The 21574-nt window shown below is 43.0% G+C and overlaps 1 protein-coding gene across 1 annotated transcript in view; it reads right to left on the bottom strand.

The window, feature by feature from the left end:
- Positions 1–21574, bottom strand: part of LOC143343644 (uncharacterized) — a 114996-nt gene that overhangs the window by 3071 nt on the left and 90351 nt on the right. Inside the window, exons 7-15 of the mRNA XM_076768745.1 lie at positions 19127–19296; positions 17872–18065; positions 17405–17437; positions 16693–16811; positions 16363–16549; positions 16055–16252; positions 13509–15962; positions 13319–13422; positions 13040–13242 (exon numbers count right to left, since the gene is read on the bottom strand). Of these exons, the coding sequence (XP_076624860.1) occupies positions 13040–13242; positions 13319–13422; positions 13509–15962; positions 16055–16252; positions 16363–16549; positions 16693–16811; positions 17405–17437; positions 17872–18065; positions 19127–19296 (3662 nt within the window). The remainder of the gene's footprint in view (positions 1–13039; positions 13243–13318; positions 13423–13508; positions 15963–16054; positions 16253–16362; positions 16550–16692; positions 16812–17404; positions 17438–17871; positions 18066–19126; positions 19297–21574) is intronic.

The raw sequence follows: 21574 nt of genomic DNA, 5'->3' as shown, positions 1-21574 counted from the left end.
GTTTCATCGAAACGTCTTTCTATTGAAACATTTGTAACCTCGTAAATTTTTCAAATTCTTGAAATTAATACAAATTATTTCGACAACTTCTACATATTCTCGTCTATGCAATGGTTCGTTAAAAATTTGCTTGTTCTTGAGCATTGCAGTAAGGAATAAGGAATAAAACGAGGCTTGTTATAAGAAAATCACGATTTACAATTTCTTTCTTACAAAATTATTCTTTTAAACGAAATCCTGAATGGTTAAAATTTTGCTAATGATTTGAACAGTAACCTACAGTACTTTTACCTCCTTAATTAACTCTAGAGCTATCGAAGCTTCCATCGTGTTTTCTGTGATAAAATTAAATTGCTAGTGCTTTTCCTCGAACCAGGATCTTTTCTAACAGTACGTCATTGGTTGTTCGATATTTCCAGGAGCTTCGCTACGATTACCCGTCGAAACGTATAAGAGGCAAAAAGAGAAACAACGCCCCCGTCGATGTCGGAATACGATTTCGTTCACGTTGAATTTAATCGGGGGATTTCGCCCGCGTCCTTTAACCGGAGACGTCTGAAACGATATCCCGGATACCATCGCGCGGAAGGATCTCATAGAAGGGTTATCCACGGGGTCGAGGCGGTGGAAATATTGTGAGAGCAAGGGGAAAGAAAGACAGTCGTCGTCTCGTTTGCCTGGCGGAACGGATAAAGGAAGACCGGTTTCCGGGGATCTGAACCAGAACCAATCGGGCCGATTCAACAGATATGAACATTCTCAAAGGGACCGTGGCGCCCCTCCTTTAATTTCTTTTTCGCGGGGCAATCTCTTCTGTAAATACGAAATCGCGGGAGCCATTGCAAATTGAAAGGAGTTCGCTACGAACCGCTGTGTTTATTCGATGGATAAAAAGCCAGGCGCAACCATGGATGTTTCGCTTCCATCTTAGACGGATCTCAAAGGTAAGGCGAAATTCTATCGCCTTCCAGGGCACCTTTCGAGGATACGTCTCGCAGAAATACGCGAAAATGTTCACGGACCGAGGTGAATTTTGATCAGATCCTCCAGAGATTCAACCCTATCACGGGGTTAGTGAAATATTCATAGTCGGTCCGAGAGCAAAAAATGTTGCTTTTCACTGTTTTTTCTCCTCTTAATTTTCCATATAATTTCCCTCGAGATTAATGCGCTTGGTTCGCAGTCGTCATACTTGTTTCGTAATACGATTTGTCAAGATCCGAGACACTGGCTTTCCGGCTGCGACTGTCGCTCCTTTATTCGTTGAAACTTTTTCGGTCACCAGAGACTTCAATTTTGGGAAATGAACTAATTCGGGCTTTGAAATTTTCAAATGTCATACTTTGACTGCCGCGTCGTCCATATATAGGCGACAGGACTTTTCACTATGGAACTACAGCAATTAATTTTCAAGCTGAAACATTTCCACTGTCTTAAAACAGTCCAACAACACGTATTAAAAGTAGTTAAACTTTAGACGCGTGTAGTTTCGAAGCTACTACTGTTGTATCAATTATTGAACCACTGTTGGGAGCGGTAAAGCTTCCTCTTTAAAATGGTTTTTGGTTTTTGACGATCCGACTTTCCGTTTTCGAGATATCGCAATTTATGTAAAGGTGTAATTTTTCTTAATTCGACTATCGCTGTCTCCGTCTGACGCGTCGCGCCGGACCTCTCTTTCTCGTACGTGACTCGTGACCATCTGGCCGACTGACCTACTTTCAATGTGCGCGCGCGGTCAACGACCTTGACAAGGCCGTAGTAAAAGTTCATTCACCGCGCGACGTGCACAAATCTTCGAAGACTTATATCTCCGAAACTAGCCACCGCATCGACTTGAAATTAAAATCGTCATATCTCCGGAACTAATAAAGCTATCGACTCTCACGAACGCTCATTTTAAAGGGCATTTCATCCCCTATCCGATGAACGTAACCACTTTTATAATTTATTTTGTCTTCTATGTTTATTTTGCAATATACTTTCACGCGATCGACTTGAAACAAAAATCGCTATATCTCCGGAACTAATTAAGCTATCAACTCTCACGAACGCTCATTTTAAAGGACATTTCATCCCCTATTCGATGCACGTATAAACTCGAAGAATTCAAACGTTAGAAGTACGTTGCCGGGTAAAAGGAAAAAGAAAGACTCGTCATTTATCCTGGTAGGATGGGGTATACGTGAAGTGCTGGTTTAGTGTTAACAAATAACAGAGTCGGTATAATGACCTTCATAACAGTGGTCGTAAAGCAATCTGGCAAATAAGCCACGTCGAAAGTAGGGTATCGCGTTTAACAGCCGGCTCATTTGTTACCGTGGCATCTTGGTAATAGCGCGAGTCAATCACGCTAGCGTTAACAAGCGCCCAGAGGATTACCCGCACCTTGAAGAGCTAGGCAAACCGTGGCTACGGCTGACCGCTGAATCAACCTAATCCCAGATCGATCGTTTCTACGGTCCTTATCAGCGTCTCTTCTCGTTTGAAGCATCGTTCGCGGCGAAAGCGTACGCCGCGTTCGATCGCACGTTCGCTCGCCGAGAGGAAAAGCACGCGAGTGCGTGTCGAGCGCCGTTATGAATATGTTCGTCTACGAAACATCGGCTCCCTCTCGTGTTCTTCGCTCCTCGAAAGTGTTATAATTATACTAGACAACGTGCTACGCTCCAGAGAGGTATACTTATGCGCGGGATTGATTCTAACCAACGACGTTACGAGCGGAGCATTGCACACTGCACGAGCGTGAATTAGCGCGCGCGAACAAATTTCAATTTGCTCGTTTTAACCGTGTGAAAATAATACTCATTTTTTCTCCCGCGTTTGCAAAGATTTTACCACAAAAATACTCGATAAAATACTGCAGGATCAATCTACGCATAGATGGAATACATCACGAGAATTATTTCTGTTTTACGAAGATTTGAATATATTTTTATCGCGATATAACCGTGAGATATTATTTTACTATTCGAAATATAACGAAAGCAATGCACACCGCGACCGGGAACTTCAACTCCGTGCTATTACGAAGTTTAGATGGGTAGCCACGAGTGTTCAGTTTATAATTCCAAGACCCTCGACCGTTGAAAGCATTCTCTCATCGAGGAAATTCTGATTGTATGTACGTATTATTGTAGTCGCGAGATTTAAATAATTATTCGAGAATACTCGGTTCAACGAATACTTTGGGAAGTTTAATTTTAAAATATCGTGCTCGCAGCGTCTTAAACACCGCGATAAACGCGTTACGATTTCATGGTCCCCCGTGGAACGACCCCGAGAAAATCGAAGATACGAAAATCCGCGACGACGCTATATGGTCCTAAGGTTCTTTCTCATTTCCTTTTGGGAACCACAGGAAGTGCACAGGTGGCGGGATCGAACTTTATCGCTGGCTGGCAACTTTCTCACACGTACTTCCGGGCTCCGTGCACCGCGCTATATCAGCTTTTCTCGGGAAAGTCGAGCAGCAGGTACAATGGGTATCCTGCAGTCGCAATGCCACACGAGGAGCATATATTTTTGCGGCTTTATCGGTTGGAAGGAGATTGCCGTATTGCCGGCGCGACGATAAATTCTGATTCTTGAAGCCTCTTTTGTTTTTCACGGACCGAGAAGAATCGGGACCCCTGAAAATGGATCCAGAATCCGGAGTCTAGATCTTCCCGTTTGTTCCACGGATTCATCTAACCGATTAAGCCTCCGAGATCGACGAAACTCAACACAAACGAATTATAATTATCGTCTTTAATGAGGATGAAATAAGGGAAACGATAGCTAGGCAAATATTCTGACAGAATTCGTTCCAGTTCCGCCGCTGCGCGTACCGACAAAGGTGGACACTTTGTTTATTAAAAGCCTTTGTACCACTGTGTACATACATTTTTCCGAGGAAACGGAGTTATCATTCCCATCCTCTGCGTATCGCTAACTTCAAAAATTCTCTTTGTACGGTCCAAAGCAAACGGGGGAACCTAGGATAAAAATTAAAAGCTTCAACGAACCTCGGGCTTCATGGTGTGCATCGCGGGAAGAAAGCAGAGACTGCTAGGTCTGCGCGACCTTTTCTGCGTAAAAATATGCAAATTTTCAACAGTGGCCTACCAGCTAGAATCAGAGCTACGAGTGCCTCCTTTTAGGATTCCTAAGGGTCCTTTCCGAAGTTTCCGGGGAACCGTTTCGGTGGACTTCAAACGGCCCTTCCACTCGTTTTCCACTCCGATGACTGTGGTTTTAAACTATGCGTCGTGGGAAACAAATTTTGACCCGAGATGACACGAATTTGAATCTCTATTTACTCGATGTAACTGCGAGGATTCAGTCTGCTCTATCTTTTAAAGTTTGTTTCGTATCGGAAAGGAGGTTTCCCCGTTACATAAATGAATAAATAAGTCTACCAATGGCCTGTCGCGTTGGTCGTACGAACGTTGACTTAAGTAGCGCCTGAAGAAAGTGTGTATTTACGGTGCAATATTTACAAGAGCAAATATGTAAAATATTTAAAAGTATTTTGCATACGAGAGTTGCGTGCCTAAAATATATGCCAGGGCGATAAACATTTCAAGAGGCGAAAGAAATTTCAAGAAGGTATCGATACGTAGTAGGAAAGCAAAACACGAGAGAAAGAGAGACTTCAAAGTATGAGCTTTCCCGTCGGGAATAACGACGTAGAATTATTTATGAATCACGTACGATTGACTTTCGAGACATAGATCTATGATTTCTTACTGTCTTTAGTTTAGTCGGAATCTTTAGTCAATTTGATTCGACTTGTTTATCGAACCATTGTCTGACGGGGAACTTTAATAAAAAAATTGTAATCATTTTGCTTTCATTATGGGAGATTCTAGAGACCAAAAAAAAAGACGAAAATCAAGGATACTAATTTGCTGATTGAGGCTTCGTTAAAAAGTTATAGAAACATTTCCGGCCACACAGTATATTTTCGGTAAATATTTTAAAGTATTTTTTCTCGAAAGTGCGTAGGATTTCGAGGGAATGTGTATTGACTAAAAATGATTTTTTTAGAAGGACTTAATTTTTTAATAACTTCTTAACGAAGCCTGAATCAACAAATTGATATTCTTGATTTTCGTCTTATTTTGGCCTCCAGAATCTTCCATTGAAATTTTTCCCAGGGGTGACCGAACACCCTGTATATTTTACAACAAGAATGCATACTAGAAGAGCAAGAATATCATTAAATTTTGAAGTGCTTCTCCACGACTACGTAGAAGCGTAATATGTATGTCGTATCAAACTATGATACAAGTTTCAACCTTCATATCAGAAATTGATCGTGGAACTTGGTAGAAACTGGACAAGGCTTCAACGGATAAGTAATTAGGTATTGATTATTAACTTTCCGAATTCTAGTTTGTCTTATCGAACTTTTTATCACAGTTAAACTAGAATGGAAAAAAAAATAGTGTCACGTGTAAATAATAGTGAGGTTCTTCCCCTGAGGATAAACATTATAAAGCAATAAATATGGGCAAAATTGAGACACGAACGACCGCATAATAAATTTGATTGTTTAACCTAATTAATGCCGCACAAAGACAATGGAAAATTCCCACCGAAAATCGAAAAATTAATTTCTATCGCGTTGATTAAAAGTAGCATTTATTACCATAGCTTATTACAGAGAATATATTAAAATATTTTGACAGTTTTAACGTGACGTAACGATTTATGTGCCAGTAAAATAGTTACAATTAAATTAAGCAAAAGTTAATAATTACAGCACGGTCGAGATCGCCAGAAGTCTTAGAGCGAATTGTTTAATAACTTTCATTTTACAGCGTAAACTTTGCCGCGTAAAACTGTCCGTCGTGAATTTCATAAAATGATATTTTCTCGCGAGTAGTCGAGAAAAGTAGATGAGAAAAGAAATAAACTGATGAGATATCGTGGAAAGCACTCGTCTAATTAATTTCATAACATCGCTGTAACTACGTTAACAATGAAGTTAACCTTTCTCAGAGGATTCGTAAAGTTAATCGCGAGATAATCTCGTGGCTCGGAAGTTCTTAAGTATCCTGCTTATTCTATTTGTTTCAGTCGACTTCATAGTGAAGACAAATTTTTAACTTCTCAAAGTGGAATTATGGAGCGTACGGAGTTCACGGTCATAAAATTGAAACACCAATTGTAAATGGAATAAAATAAAGGACGTAATTGCGAAGATACGTAAGCTCTAAATCTTTTCTTCGGTGATTTGTACGTTTTTAAGATGAAACGAAGTTTCTATCGAGCAAAGGGTTGTTTTAAAACACTGTATTACGGTATCGAAATCGCTCTTCATCGAATTAATTTCGTCCTGTGATTCCTTCGAGCAAAGCGTCTACTTTTTTCGAGAATAAAGAACACTATCCGTAACAACAAACACAGGGATGGGTGTTGAGTAGAGAATGCAGGCCACCTACCGATAGAGCATCGTACGAGGCAAAGGGGCGGATGTACCATGAATATTTCAACCCCCGTAAGTGTCTCTCGCCACGACTGCAGAAGCTGTTTCAAGTTTAACGATGCGCTTCTAGTTTTAACCCTCCCCCACAGTGTCCTTTGTCTACGGTCGATGACGCTACTTTTTTTTATCATACAAATACCTCATCGATACCGACGATAACGAACGCGACGATCGATTACATTCCGACTGTAAAAGGCAAATTTTTATAGTGCTTTAACTATAAATAGAGCACTGAAAATATTTAGCTTCGTATAATATTTTAACTCACACTGTACTTTCGCGAACCAACAATAAAAAAAACAAAATAACCCTGTATGTTCCTATTGATACCATGCAATTTTTATACACAGCAAATAATTTATGAGTTATTCGAAATCCTAGCGTTACGAAACTCGTCCTATTTATCACAGCCACAAATTTTCGAGATTTTATAGGAAACGTTTCATGGCTTCAGTTATTTTCACTGCGACAATAAGTTCCCTATTAAGTTTCCAGCGAAGCTATTGCAGTTATATAAAAAATAGTACGAAAAGAGAAAGAAGAAGAGAATTTACGTTTGATATAGGGCGTGAAAAAGCGAGAAAAAACCGTGGTCGCAGCAAAGTACATATTTTATTAAAATATACGAGGACAGTTTACTACGCACACGCGTCGAGTGTTTAAGCAACAGACATTGCAACATGATCGTGACATATTTTTATCCGCGTAGAGGCGGCTCGTAATTCCTCGAGAAACGTAAAAAAGAAAAGAAGTAGGTTGGAACGTGACTTTTAATCTGCTAACTCGTTCCTCGTACAGCGGACGACTCACGGTGAGAAAATAAGTTCGTAAGGAATCACGCGCGTAACACCAAACCTTTCTAAATTTTACAACTTTATCTCAACGCTCTACAATTCCCGGATAACATCCAGTAACAGTATTTTTTTCGTTAAGCGTCCTACATTTCATGCACAAATTGTTAATGGAAGCATTAAGTAGAAAATAAGCTTCGATCGCGTTATTAAAGTATTTATAGATCAAAGTAACTTTTTCTTGAGCACACCAACTATTTCGCAGCAATTTTGTAAACCGTAAACATCGGTTAAAAACCTGGTGCAGCATGTTGAACCGTAACCTTTGTAAAGCGTAAACCTATTTTACATAAATCTTTCGTCTCGCCTGCAAAATATAAGCGCGCCTCGAGTTCGCGATTTTTTAAAACCGTTCTAAGCCAATCTCGATCTATGATTCCAGAAGGTAGAAACGTTTGCACGGCCTCCACTTACGAGATCACGCTGCAGGGTTTTAGGACTGAAGACCATCATGCGTCTCTGCTTCTTGATGAGTTTGCTGAGCCTCTGCGTTCTTTGAGCGCAAGTCAGGGGCTTCCCGGGTACGTGACACTCATCCTGGAGCTCGTCTTCAAGATCCTCGACGCTCTTTTCAACCGGCGGGCTGTGCCTCGGGGTCACGGTGCTCAACGGGACAGCCTTGGCGATCAAACTCTCGCTCCTCACGCTCCACGTGGATGCACCGTACCTCTTCATGTTCATCAGATCGCCTATGCTGCCTCTGACGTACAGGTTACCCAGCTGAAGGTTCGTCCTCGACAGGGCCGGCGAGTGAGGTAGCGACTCCGAGCACTTCTCCGTGGATCTCACCACGTCCGGCAAGATCTGTTTGCTTTGCAGCTTGTCCAGGTCCGACAACGAGGAACCTCTCCGTATTCTGGGGCTGGGTAACAGATTCTTCTTGGATATTCTCTCCTTCTCGCGGTTCACGCTCTTCGACGAGAGCGACGACTTCATCGCGAAGAGACCGGCCTTCAGCGGGAACAGCAACGCCCACTCGATGGACTTTTCGCGCGCCTCCATCGCGAACTTATCTCTTTTTTCGATAGATTTATAAAAGAAATACCAGGAGACTACAGGAATTTACGCAACACCATCGCGAACCACACGATCAACTAATTAAGAGAATTTCCGCAGCACGAGAATATCGTTATCCGCGCGATAACGCGGCATCCGGTCAGCCCCGGTTATCAGACTTCGGAAGTGTCAATTTGCGTTGAATAATTAGCCGACAGTTTCACTTCGAGGCGACCCGAACGGTCAGAAGAACGATATTTCCACCCTGTTCCCGGCACGTTAACGCAGAAGACGACGGATAAGACGAGCATCCTGCCTCGGGGAGCACCGCGATCAGACTCTCTGACAGATCGTGCGGGAATTAAGGCAGAGGAGGTGGTCAGCCCCTGACGGACCTCTTGGTGATATTTTCACTTAAGTTAACACGACCCCCCGTGCAGACGTACCCTCTGCGCGCTATCGACAACACTTCCGTCTAATAAAAGCCTAATAACGATCGATATCGTCGCCTCTCTTGGCTTTCTCTGCTTTCCCCGGGGCCGATTCCTCGTCACGGTTCGCGGAACCCCCCCTCTGCCAGGTCTGCAGAAGAATCGAGAGACCTGGTCCCGGGTGTCGAGAAACACTTTTCCCGGCCGTTTCGCGTCGGTCGACGTCCGGTGAACTAATACGATACTGAAGGATGCCAAGTTCGTTCGTAACAACAGCGTTGATAAACGAATGGTGGGGAGCGAGAGACCTTGTCGCGAAGGTGATACCACTAACTCTGAGCTGCCAGACCGATATACGGGCTTCCGATTGCGACTGGCCCGACTGGCCTACATAGATTGCGGCCCTACGAGGCCCTGTCGCGGGAGAAGAACGCGCCAGGGAACGTGCTACGCCTTCGAAAGAGGATTACACGGTTTTTTTTAGCCAGAGTTCTTACGCGGAATAGCTGTAAATAGCTGTAGAATACACACCGTAGCTGTGGAACGATGTAAACAAGTTGAAAGGAAGGTGATCGTATCTACATAGATGGCTGAAAGAGTCGCTTACCGTGCAAAGAGTAAATAGTCGTTTCAATAATTCTGCGAAGTTGTATGATCATAGACAGTATGATTATAGAATCTTGTAATCGAGTAAATCATTTGGAATATTTTCTGAAATTGTCGATGCGTAATGACTGAAACAAAGTGACGACTGTCTTACGTCACTTCTATATTTATGCAGTCTGTGGTTCCATATTTGCACAGTTGCAATATCATCTGTTGTCCAAGGTTCGTAGCATCGTATCGGGGAAATCGATGAAATAGAACATCGATTACTTTGCGAGAAATAATTTGAAATTTAAAATTGAACGACTCGTAAGAATCCAAATGCACGGAGCATTCTTCCGAGATGCGTTCTACATAATTTTCGTACGACATATCGTCGCAATTCGATGCAAAGAAAATCGTAAAGGTTAGAGATATTTGAAGAAGAACCCGTGGGAACTCGAATAAAGTGCAGACAGAGCACGGTCCAGGAAGAGGGTGGCGCATTTTTATGCGAACGATAAAACGACTCGTTGCTCGGGGAATTCGCCAAATATGAAGTAACGCCGCGGGAGCGGTGTCTAGAAACAATAAAAAGGCTATACGCTTGAATCGAACAGAATAGAGTATAAAGGTAACAGCTGCTGACGTTTGTGAGCTTTTGCAAATCGCTTCACTCTCGGGTTACAGCTAAGAAAAAGCATCTCGCGTGAAAATTCTTTAAATAAATGGTTCTTAGAGCGGTTCCTTTTCGGCGACGAAAAATCTGCCATAGAATAATATCTACCGTAACGAAAAGTGAACTAAAATTCTTTGCAAGATATGCGTTCGCGAGTGTATCGATAAACAATGCGTTATATTTAATTGTACCGTCAGATTTCCGGTTTAAAGAAGCGAAATCGATCACCGAAGAATTGCCCATTTTTCGTTCTTACTTCATTTCTCGCGAATGGTAGGAAATACGAGCAATTTAAAAAGAAAAATCACTTCTTTCAAGCAAATTTATCGTCTACCGAAGCTATTTGGTTTTTCATCGATATATCCACTATAATACGCGAATATATAAAAACGTCGGAGCACTTTGGTCAACTGTAGTGGGAATATATTTCTCCGTATTGTGCAAAAGTTTTCTATAGTCACGCGAATAAGTGGTAGCTGTTAATAAAATTCTAAATCCGCCTGTATAGTTTGTATCCTGCAGTCTATTAATTTTGAAAAATGAAATAAAGACGAAGAACCAGTCAAGAGGACGTTTATTGTTTCGATATAGCCCGCATGATCCTAAATTCTTTATCTTTCCTTCCTTCGATCCCGCATATATTCTCGTTATCTTTGATCGTAATATCCCACACGTAATAAAAGAGTCTCTCGTAACATTAGACCCCCGACTGTCCAAGCCTTTTTTTTTAATTGACTCGTTCGTTGACATAATTTAAGAAAACCGTCTGCCGTTCTATTTAATATACAAGTAACGTGCAAATAATATCTTTTACTTCAACATTCCTTCGTAAGTGATAAATCTGCAAAATGGAGGGTCTACTTTTCCCCCAATTAAAAAAGTAAATACAAAGAGTGCATCATCGGAGCTACGTCTTCTCGATCGATCTTGCAAATGCAAATTATTCGCATCTATCGATCCCCAGTCTGTCGTTACAATTTTCAGAGCCGGACTGCGCGTGCAAACAGTCTCGTCGCGAACGAGCAACTTCTCGCCGCTGTTGGCTCGACGAATTTACATTTTCCATCGCAGGGGCGAGTTTCTCAGCCGGTTGATCGACTACGATGGCTCCCAGGAGCGCGCCAGGTGCGTACTTAGGGCGCCACGATTGGGCGACAAGGTTGCGTTAATGGAAGTTTCGTGTCGCTCGCTGTTAATCCGCCACTCGTCCCTCCGACGAGCCATTTTCAAGGTGACTGGCCGCCCGATAGCTCGCACTTTATTCTGACGGGGATTTCTTCCGGCGACACGGCCCCCGATTTCGAAATCTTTTTCCCCGCATTTTTCTCTACCTCTTCTCGTCACGATAATCTCGTATCTTCCACCGTGGCCGTCGATAAAACTTTTAATGAACATTCGTTGTACAGTTCTAACGGCTCGTAAAGATAACGATGGAACTGTTCGTTCGTCGACGTAATTTATACGCACGTCTCTGTTCTCCGGGATGAGGGTTACGCGCGATGATTAATACGAGTCAGGTTGCAACGACAACGTTCTCTCGTTCGTAGAAATTTAATCGATCGGGTTAACAGGCGGGTAACGCAATTTGCAGACGTTCATATTGATTACACGTTGAACGATCCTCGTGTAAATTCTAAGCGAATCGAGATCTTTAATTAAGATGAATCGATTGGGCCACGGTCGCGTGAATTTATCCACGTCTGAAATGCAACCGATCGTAATTTGAAAGCGTTTATAATTCGACCGGAGAGCGTCGATTTGTAGAATTCGAAAGACATTCGATTTACCGTGGAGACGTTTGCCATCCATAAATCGTTCTTGCGTGACTCGGACGCGCGCTGTGACTTGCGAAAGTGGTATACGGACTTGCAACCTTCCGATTCGCGATGAATGATGCGTTACACAGGCGATAAACCAACGGAGAACCCGTAGATGCAGTCTTCAACCGTGACAAGAGTACGTGACAAACCGACAAGCCGTGAAGGTAATGATTGACAAGGCCAACGTTGTATCTGCGAAGGACTGCCAGAGAAATGCGGGTCGCCGGCATCCAGTGGCCGCATTTTTCGGAAGGTCGCCACTCAGGTCGTTGACTATCGTTTCGATGAGACGGAAAGCTATTTTCGCTCCACTGCACACCTATACAACCATCTCTGTGCAATTATTTCGGTCTCAAAATGTAGGCATCTTCGACAGTGGCACTTCGATGTACATAAAGTATAAGTTCTTCGTTCTTTTCATATCTTGTAACATGTAGTTATTGCATTTTGTGCATCTTCCTCAAAATAAATTGCTCTGATAGCTTGCGTTGAGTAGGTTAAAATTGTGAATATTAAATTGGGGGACAATATTAAAGTATCAAATTTAAGTCATGGAAAGTGCAAACTCAAATGTTTGGGCAAGTTTGGTAGTTATAAAGACTGATTTTCTATGAAACTTCACAATTGTTGCTTCGACCTTCGAATTATATCGCATTTCGTTGTCACTACTTTTCGACAGTAAAGAAGATATCACCCTTAGATCAAAGCCACCCATTTAAATCGTGGTTACACTCTTAAATTACAAATAGATATGAAAAATACCGTTTTTGGAGGCCTATAAACGAGTGAGAAGAATTTTTTCTTACTAATTTACAGATCCACCAAAACAGTAAAACTTACATCTTTTATAATCCAGAAGTTACTGGCACAAGGACTGCTTTCTTCCATAAACTAAAAAAGTAGTAACAACTAAATGCAAGATAATTCTCAGATAGAACCAACCATCGTATGTAACAAAGTTTTCTTGTGAGTCGTTTCTTATGAAAGAAGACTTCCTAAAAATATTAAAAAGAGTATTTCGAAAAATATCCACTTTATAAACTTGTTCGTAAAACATTTCTCGTTGCTTAAAAATCTTCAGGGTTTGGTCAAATAAACCTCCATTTTCGTTTACGAGTGTTCCTATCGGCAGAAGCTTGTTCACGCTGAGTTATACGTTCATACTGATTAGAAAATGAAATACATCTTGTCGTGGTACTCACCCGCAGCTGCATGACGATTTGGTTGTACGCCCAATGCCATCGTTGCCTCGATGTCATCTCCGGCCGTTCTTTCAGCTGCGTAGGCATTGGTGCAGCGCCGACCATCTCGAGAAGTTCCTCGTCCGGTGGCGGTTCGGGTGGGCTCCTCGGTGGAGTGTCCATCTGGACGCTCTCTTCCAACGATGCTTGTTTCGTTATACTCCCTGTCGTTCGACAATCCATAAATCAACAACCCAGAATACGTATAACTAAAAATACACGCTACGACTGCGATCTTACCACGAGGGCTGTCCGTGTGCGACATGGGCGGTGTAGTTTTGTACGCGTCCACTAACGAGTCCTCTCGAGAAGTGCGAAGCATCGCTTCATCGGCTCGCTCGTACCTTAAAGAACGATAAAACCATCAAAACCCTCCCGAATCTCTCAAAGACTTGATTCACCATTAATTTCTAAAACAACGCGCGATTACCTTTCGAGAGACTCGTCCCTCATCTTGTAATCGTCGTTGACCGCGTTGCTCAGAGCAACGTCCGGCTCCTCTATAGACTCTTGGTCTTTGAAGTATCCGCGCTGATAACTTTCAGCTCTGGAGATCGGTTGCGGGGCACTGAAGTTCTGCCCATAGCTGCCTCTCTTCTGATACGAGTCCGACCTGGTCAGGGGTGGCTTGAATGTCTCTTGAGTGGTCGAGGAGAACGAATCCTTCCTGGTCGGTTGGGTGTACGAACCCTTTCTGCTGTAGGACTCTTCGGGGAAGTGATCGGACGCGTACGAGTCCCCTCTGGTCAGTTTCGGTTTCTGTGAGTGCTGGCTGTGCTGGGAATGCTGACTGAGCTGACTCTGGTGCGAGTCCTTTCTCTGCGGCTCCTTGGGAATGATCTCCGGGTACTCCTCGTCCTCGATGGTGTCCTCGTGATAGGACTCGGTCCTGACCAATCGTTTCCCGTTCGCCGTGCCCGTCACCGTCATGTTCGACGTCACGTGATTCGACGTTACGTGGTTCACCATCGTCGTAATCGGTTGCACCGTGGTCGACGGAGATTCGATCAGGGTGGGAACAGTAGGAATGGAGTCGCCGGCTATCGGATACTCGCCCACCTTCTGCTGGATGCTACGAATCGAGCTCACCGTAGTGTCGATGGACTCCTTCAACTCGTCGTCCCTGGACTCCAAGGAATCGGTGTTCTGTTGAACGAGCGGACTCGGTTCGCGCTTCTCCAGCTTCTTCCGTCTGGTCAGCCCAACCGCGGACACTTCTTGGCTCTCTTGGGTAGGATAGAAGTAATCCGACTCGCTGGATTGGTACCCGTTGGTTCTCGTCTGACCTCTCGGTGTGGTCACCGACAACTCTGGCACCTCGCTCTGTCTCCTTTCCGTGCTGGCCACTGGACTCTCCTTGTAACGCTCCTCGAACGATCCTTGATAAGAGTCGTGATAGGAATCCTCGTACTGATCCTGGTAGTCCTGGTATTGATCCTGATAATCGTTTTTGTACGGCGCGCTGATCGTCTCTTCCTTACTGTAGGGCGGCTGATAATCGACGTAGTCTTTCTCGTTGCTGTACGTGTCCTCGTAGTTGCTTTGAGAAGTAACGGGCACTTGATTGTAGGTATCCTGTTTGCTGTAGGCGTCTTGTTGGTTGTAGGTATCTTGTTGACTGTAGGTATCTTGCTGGTTGTAAGTATCTTGTTGATTGTACGTGTCTTGCTGGTTGTAAGTGTCTTGTTGGATGTAAGCATCTTGCTGATTGTACGTATCCTGTTTACTGTACGTGTCTTGTTGATTGTAAGTGTCTTGCTGATTGTACGTATCCTGTTTGCTGTATGCGTCTTGTTGATTATACGTATCGTGTTGGTTGTACGTATCCTGTTTAGCGTAGGTGTCTTGTTGGTTGTAAACATCCTGCTGGTTGTAAGCGTCCTGTTGGCTGTAAGTGTCCTGTTGGTTGTAAGTATCCTGTTGGCTGTAAGTATCCTGTTGACTGTAGCTGTCCTGTTGGCTATAGGTGTCCTGCACGCTGTACGGGTCTTCGTTGTACGCGGTCTCTTTGTACGTGTCCTGATTGTACGCGTCTTGATTGTACTTGTCCGGATAAGCTTTCTGATAGCCGGTCGACGTATTTATATTGTACTGCGAATCGTATTGCTCGGGTGGGTACTGATTATAAGTATTTGTCACGTTGTTTTGGTCGTATACGCTCGACGGCACGGACACGTCGTAATCGCCGTATTGCTCTTGGTACGCGTCCTTTTTGTACGAGTGCGTCTTCTTCCTCTCCTCGTGCACGTTGTTCTGCTCGTAACCCATCACCTGGTAATTGTCGTCGGTACCCGTTTTTCTATATTGATCGACGGTTTCGCTAGCGTATTGATCGTTCGGCTGACTTGCGTTCGGATATGTCATGTCCTGATACGTGTCCTGATAAACTTGAGCGTTCTGTTGAACGTAAGGCGTTTGGTACTCGTCTTTGTACGAGTTCTGTAAATACGTCTGATCGTACGGATCCTGCGTCTGCGGCTCTTGATACGAACGACCGTACTGGTCGGCGACCTGGGGCGTATAACTGGACCCGTATTGACTATCCTCGACGTACTGAGTTTTCCCAGGCGCGTGGATCTGATCGTAGCCGCTCTGGTCGCTGTATATGCTGTCAATGTAGGTATCCTGAGGTAAATTGTCTTGGCTACGATAAGCGTAATTATAGTCCTCGTTGTAGTCAGACTTGTAATAGCCGTCCTCGGAGGGCGTTCTAGTCTTTGGCAGTTGCCTGCTCGGCGTGGCAGGTAAGGAGGCAAGCTTACGGCTGATAATAACGTTGCTGGGTTTTGTTGGTGTCGGAGGTAGTTTCTTTCCCGTCCCTTCTTGTCGAGACGTCGGTCGTTGTTGGGGTTGAAGCGGTTTTCGACGACGGGTACTATGGCCACTGTAAACCGCGATTCAACGCATTATTAAACGACCCGGATTTTGTAAATGTAAGAACGAGTGGGAATCGAACGGAAAGAGTTATGATAATACCTGTAATTGAGTTCGTCGGATTCGTAACTGCGTTGTCTGGTAACCGTTGGTCTATAATCGGGTCGATGAATACCGATGCTAGATGCAGGCCTCTGTGGAAGCGTTTTTCTATTCCGTTTGTTCTCGTAGTAGATACTTGTTCCTAAATACCACTTCCCTCCGCTGTCCCACTGTCTGTCCTCGTCGTCTTGACCGTACCTAGCGACGCGAACGATATCAGATACAAACATCGGATGGAAAAACCAATATATCGCGTTAATAATAGCACGAGAACCAAATGAAAGACCGTCGATATTCGGAACATTTACCTTTCGTCCTGATAAGTGTATCCCGTGATGCTATCGTAGTATTCATTGTATCTAATGTCCGTCTGACATTCCGGATACGTGGCACTCATCTTCCCGACTCTTCCGTCGCTGTTGTATCCATCAGCGTAATAAGAGTGATCGTCGTACAAAGTCATCTGCCTTTCTAGAGACGGCCGTCTATGGGGACCTGTTTACGAATGGAAACGAACAAATTATTTATGACTTTGAAGGAATACGAATCCCGGGCAACAGAGTGACAGCGTCGTTCGATGCGATGAAAATGGAGATTAATTAAAGAGCGAAACACGAGCTGCGTGCTCGAGTTATTACCTCTGCGTCTAGAAGTGCTCGTCGTGGTGCTCGGGTAGTACTCCGTATCGCTGTAGATCCTTGTTTCGTCGACTCTTGTGCCGTGATAGTCGTAACCCTCGCTGTACCAGCCGTCTTGGCTGAAATGACGAAACTACGATGAGACAAAGTCGCGTTAATTAGAGAGCAGCGATAGAAGCGTAGACGAAATGACCCGAGATAAATGACGATGCTCGCTGGAAGTATGGCTTGGCAAAAAGACACTTCCATCGACTTCGCTGATAACTGCAGCGACACTGACTGCACCATGCAACTACCTGTGGATGTTCAGTGCATTCTCTTTGGCCCATTTAACGCGATCTATAATATTATCGTAATTTCCATCGACGTTCTCTATTTAGTTTCGTCGCGTGTACGGTCCCTCGTGACTATGAACGCGAAACGAACCATCCGCGTGAAGGATTTCGTCGAGTGATCGCGACGAGCTAAACTATAAGATCGTTGCTCTATTCTGTGATCGAACGTACACACGTGCCTGGCTTGTGCGCGATGTAATTGCATGTAAAAAAGCTACGTCGTTGCCGGTGCGCCAAGACACATGATCAAACTAACGGTGTGGTACGCTAACGCAAAACAAAAATGTTGCTAGATGAATCGTGTGATCTAACATTCGATAAATGCGATGAAAATCATTGAATTTCTCACGAAATTTGCTGGGGTACATATTTCGTACCTGTCCTCGTAATCCCACGTGTGCTTCCGTCGTCTGTATCAGGCAAAAAACAATAAACGATTTTTTTCAAGTTCGTCCCGATTGACGGACCAGGGCCGTACAACAGATCTCGAATTGAATTTATGAACGAGACACCAGCAGAGAAATCAAAATATCAGAATGTCTCTCGACAAAGTGCACGACCCTGTTGATCTTCGTTTCTCACTAATCGACTATAAGAGATCATATATAAATACAACGTAATCATTAGTTTTGCAAAGCAGACAAAGTCATAGAGAAGAAGAAGAAGAAGAAGAAGGAGAAGAGGGGTAGAAGAGTTACTATCTGTTTTCTTTACGAGTACTGTCATTCGATGTTAAAGATACAAGTATTGCTGTAAGGGAGAACTGTTTGCTTCTTGTAACGTGTGGACTCTAGATCGATTTCTGTGTGTACATTGTGCTTTAAGGCTCGTAAATGTGAAATACCTGTATTCCTTATAGTGTCTTGGTCTACTATTGTAGAAGAGTGGCTCGGAAGATTCTGAAGCGTGCTGAGACTGAGAATACCTTTGCGGTGGACCTTCTTCGGGATACGGTTCGTCGTAACGTGGACTATGGCCCGATCCACCGTAACTTCCGTAATTACTCGGAGCTAGTCTGCCTCCAACTGTAGCCGGAATCTAGCGACACAAACGATTCTCTCGTTAATTTCTTCTGCATCGGGAACTTTCATGAATTAACCATTCATAATTCCATTTGATGAAACGAGGTTTTCCAAGAAAACCTTTGTCTTATAAGAGATCCACGAGAACCAAAGTGGACCAACCTCGCGAGACTTAACTTTGAATAATAATAATAACCACGATGGATCGTGCGACGCAACTTTTCGAATTAATCGATCGCAACGTTTTCGTTAAAAATTTATAGATATGCCTGCCGCGGAAATACGAAAGTATTATAAATAAATCATACGCGTTGATTTCACGTTATAAATTCGTGTATGGAAAATTTATGGTTGGCCCACTTTTGCATTCATGACCTCGTATATTATACATTCGTGATTAGGATTTTATCGCGACGACTGTTTATTTATACAATCTGGCTCGTCCGCGTATGTGAACGAATTTACGATGTAAATATTTCGTACTAGATTTACACATATGTACCTCTTGCTCTTGTAATTTCTAAATCTACCGATTACACAATTATATGCAGTAACTAAAGATATACTTGGCAATTTTCGCAATATACCATGGATATAAGACACATACACTTGAATTTAAGAGGTTTGCTACAACCTAATACATAAAGTAAAACTTCGGTTTGAGGACGAAAGCCAGCGACCCGACGTTAATAGACGACTTCCAAGTAGAGTTGCCAGACGTAGTCCATTCTGGGGTGCATTAACCCCTTTCAGAAGCGATTTACACAAAATATGCTTTCTTAACAATCACAACTGGGATACGTAAAGTATCCCTGTTTAATATTACGTACACGATAAAACGAATAAAGACAAAATTTATATTTCAATGTTCTATAATCGGGAAATTTAATTATGGATATTCACTCTGAATTTTAGCAATTACTCCCACGTTAAAATGCTTAACATAATATAAAAATATAAACGTGTGCACCGATATTACTGAGAAGTCTAATTTTTAAAATGAAATCGACTCGGCAATCTTGGATTTAAAGTTAATAGCTATCAGATAGAAATTGCGAAGTATCGATCAATCAATACCTGATGATCATCCCTCTCGTAGCTATTTTCTCTCGATGTCTCGAGGGATCTTTGAGGGGTAGCCAATTGGTTGGCAGCGGTACGAAACTGCGAAGCCGAGCTGTTCGCACCTTGTCCGCCTACTGGATAATTCAGGTCCGACGTGTAGTCTGAATCCTCCGAGTAACCCGCTGAAAGGCAATTAAAATTTCAAGTTACTACGTGACCGGACCTCCCGGTACGATCGTCGTAACGACGTCTTTCGACGGTCGCGTCACGACGCGAAGAAACATTCCCGCTAATTCGCGCGAACGAAATCGCCTTTCCTTGCGGGGTCCACCGAAACGCAACGGTGAAAATTAAACACACGCGTGACAATCAAGCGACACGTTTGCCCAAAACTAAACGTATCCATCTGCGAACGACGCTTCTCGAAAGGGAAACGATCGTTGGAACGAACCACGATGAGTTTTATTTATTTCCACGGCGTCTCGTCGCCGAAATAGTAAACGACGCGTAAACGACGGAAAGGAAATGTAATTACGAGCGACGGGCGTCGTTATTTATTTCTCGCCGTTTCTTGAGTGGTAATTCGAGATCCATTGTTCTCGATAATCCGTTTCGAAAACTTCCCGAAGTGAAATTGGTCGATATTGGACGAATCCGAAAAATGGAAATTGTGCAACAGCAAGGGGGGGGGGCAGGGTAAATAGAAATAATTAATATCCATGCGATTCGTTGATTAACATCCAGGTATTTGACGTGTCAGCAGGAGAGTTTTAGTATTTTCAACTTGTCAGAAGGGGTGGGGGGGTGGTGGAAGGTGTACAATGGAATTCCATAAAGGGGAAGAGCGAGAATAGGCGGCCTGATAAACTGTTTTTTTTTTTTGTTGTTTACATAAACAAGGAAAGATATATGAAACTGTCATCATGCCAAAGATGTGGTGATCATTGATGGCGAGAGAACTTTAAAATAGGGGTGAGAACTCTTAGGGGTAAGTTACCGACGATTTTCGATGGTCGATAACCACAATAGGAGCGACGTTTCATACTATGCTTGTTAGATGATGTTATCCACGCGCAGGCTCCGTGGATAATGCAATTACAATTGCATAAAGCATTCTTATGGTCGCTGATCGCAGATAAAAAACTAGCATGGCGCTGAATCGATTTTTATGCGAAAAGCTAGGGTGGAACCTTCTTCTAGCCTCGCCAAAATAGCGTTCGAGCAAACTCATTCTGAAAATCGTGAATAAAATTTACTGCCGTAAATAAAACAACCGTAAACGTATTCGTTGTAGTTAGACGAATACAGAGCGATTCGAGAATAGTTGAACTATTTAAAAAATGGATTACTTGGTCAGGTTGTTCGAGATCGAATCAGATCGAAAGTATATACATTAACGAGTTGGTTTTAATCCCGTTTTTTGGACGAAATTTAGTCACCGAATAATGCATTTTCCAAACTGTTCGATCTTCATTGGCTCGGCCTGGTACATTTATTCCGAATCGTGGTCACAGTCGCACACAAAATTAACAGAAAAACGTATCAACGACTTCTGTGCACAATTAGACGTGAAAACATAAAAAGTGCTGCATAATAAATTTAAGAGAAAAAAATTATCTCCACGTTTCAAATATATAAATTTTTAATCGTGACGCAGTGAATACAACACGTTTTATTAGATTTTTCTGTGCAGGTCGTGAATATAGGTCAGACAATGTAGTCACAGTAACGAGTCACGGAATGAAAATAACGTTGAAATTGATCAGAACAGAGCTTTGCGATTCTCCAACGTAAATTTATTAATGTTGTAGTCGGATGTTTCCCGCGTACGGTACCAAAGCTAAATAAATAATACCACAAACTGAAATAATAAAGTGCCACAACAGAGAATAATATTAACGCAAGCAGTGTGTACTTCTCAGCGGCCAATTCAAATGAAACTCATACTTCCACGAACGACGCAGTTATTGCCAAATTGCGTCCACACGGGGCGTACCAGTAATCGTGAAACGATGAGGCGATTCTTTGTACGAAAACAAAATAAAAATTTCATCCAAGATACTGCTCCTATCATCGAAGAAAATTTAACTTTATAAAGAGCAAACGGTTTAATATAAATATCTATGATCAAACTTTCCAACGGTACGACGGATCAATATTATCGCAAGATTAATAAATGAAGGTGCTCGACGTCAGTTTGAATTTTAATTCGTCCCAAATGGATCTGTCGGAAATCAGATCAAATCAGTTCCGATACTTTGACAGCCTCGTTAATTTTCCACGTCTAAGAACGTCTTAAAAATTAGCTCGACCGTAGTTCGAAGATACAAATACATTACGTAGTTCCTAATATTGATTCCAAACGAAGGATAACAAAAATTCCATGATATATTTCTTCAAGTAAGAAACCAGCCCCGTTTGGGTGGCGGCACGATTACTGGTACACCCTGAGAATACGCA

Source organism: Colletes latitarsis, chromosome 1 (genome assembly GCF_051014445.1).
Source record: "Colletes latitarsis isolate SP2378_abdomen chromosome 1, iyColLati1, whole genome shotgun sequence".
NCBI classification, from domain to species: Eukaryota; Metazoa; Arthropoda; class Insecta; order Hymenoptera; family Colletidae; genus Colletes; species Colletes latitarsis.
Note: the sequence above shows the minus strand (reverse complement) of the source record. Positions and strands in the feature narration are given on the sequence as shown.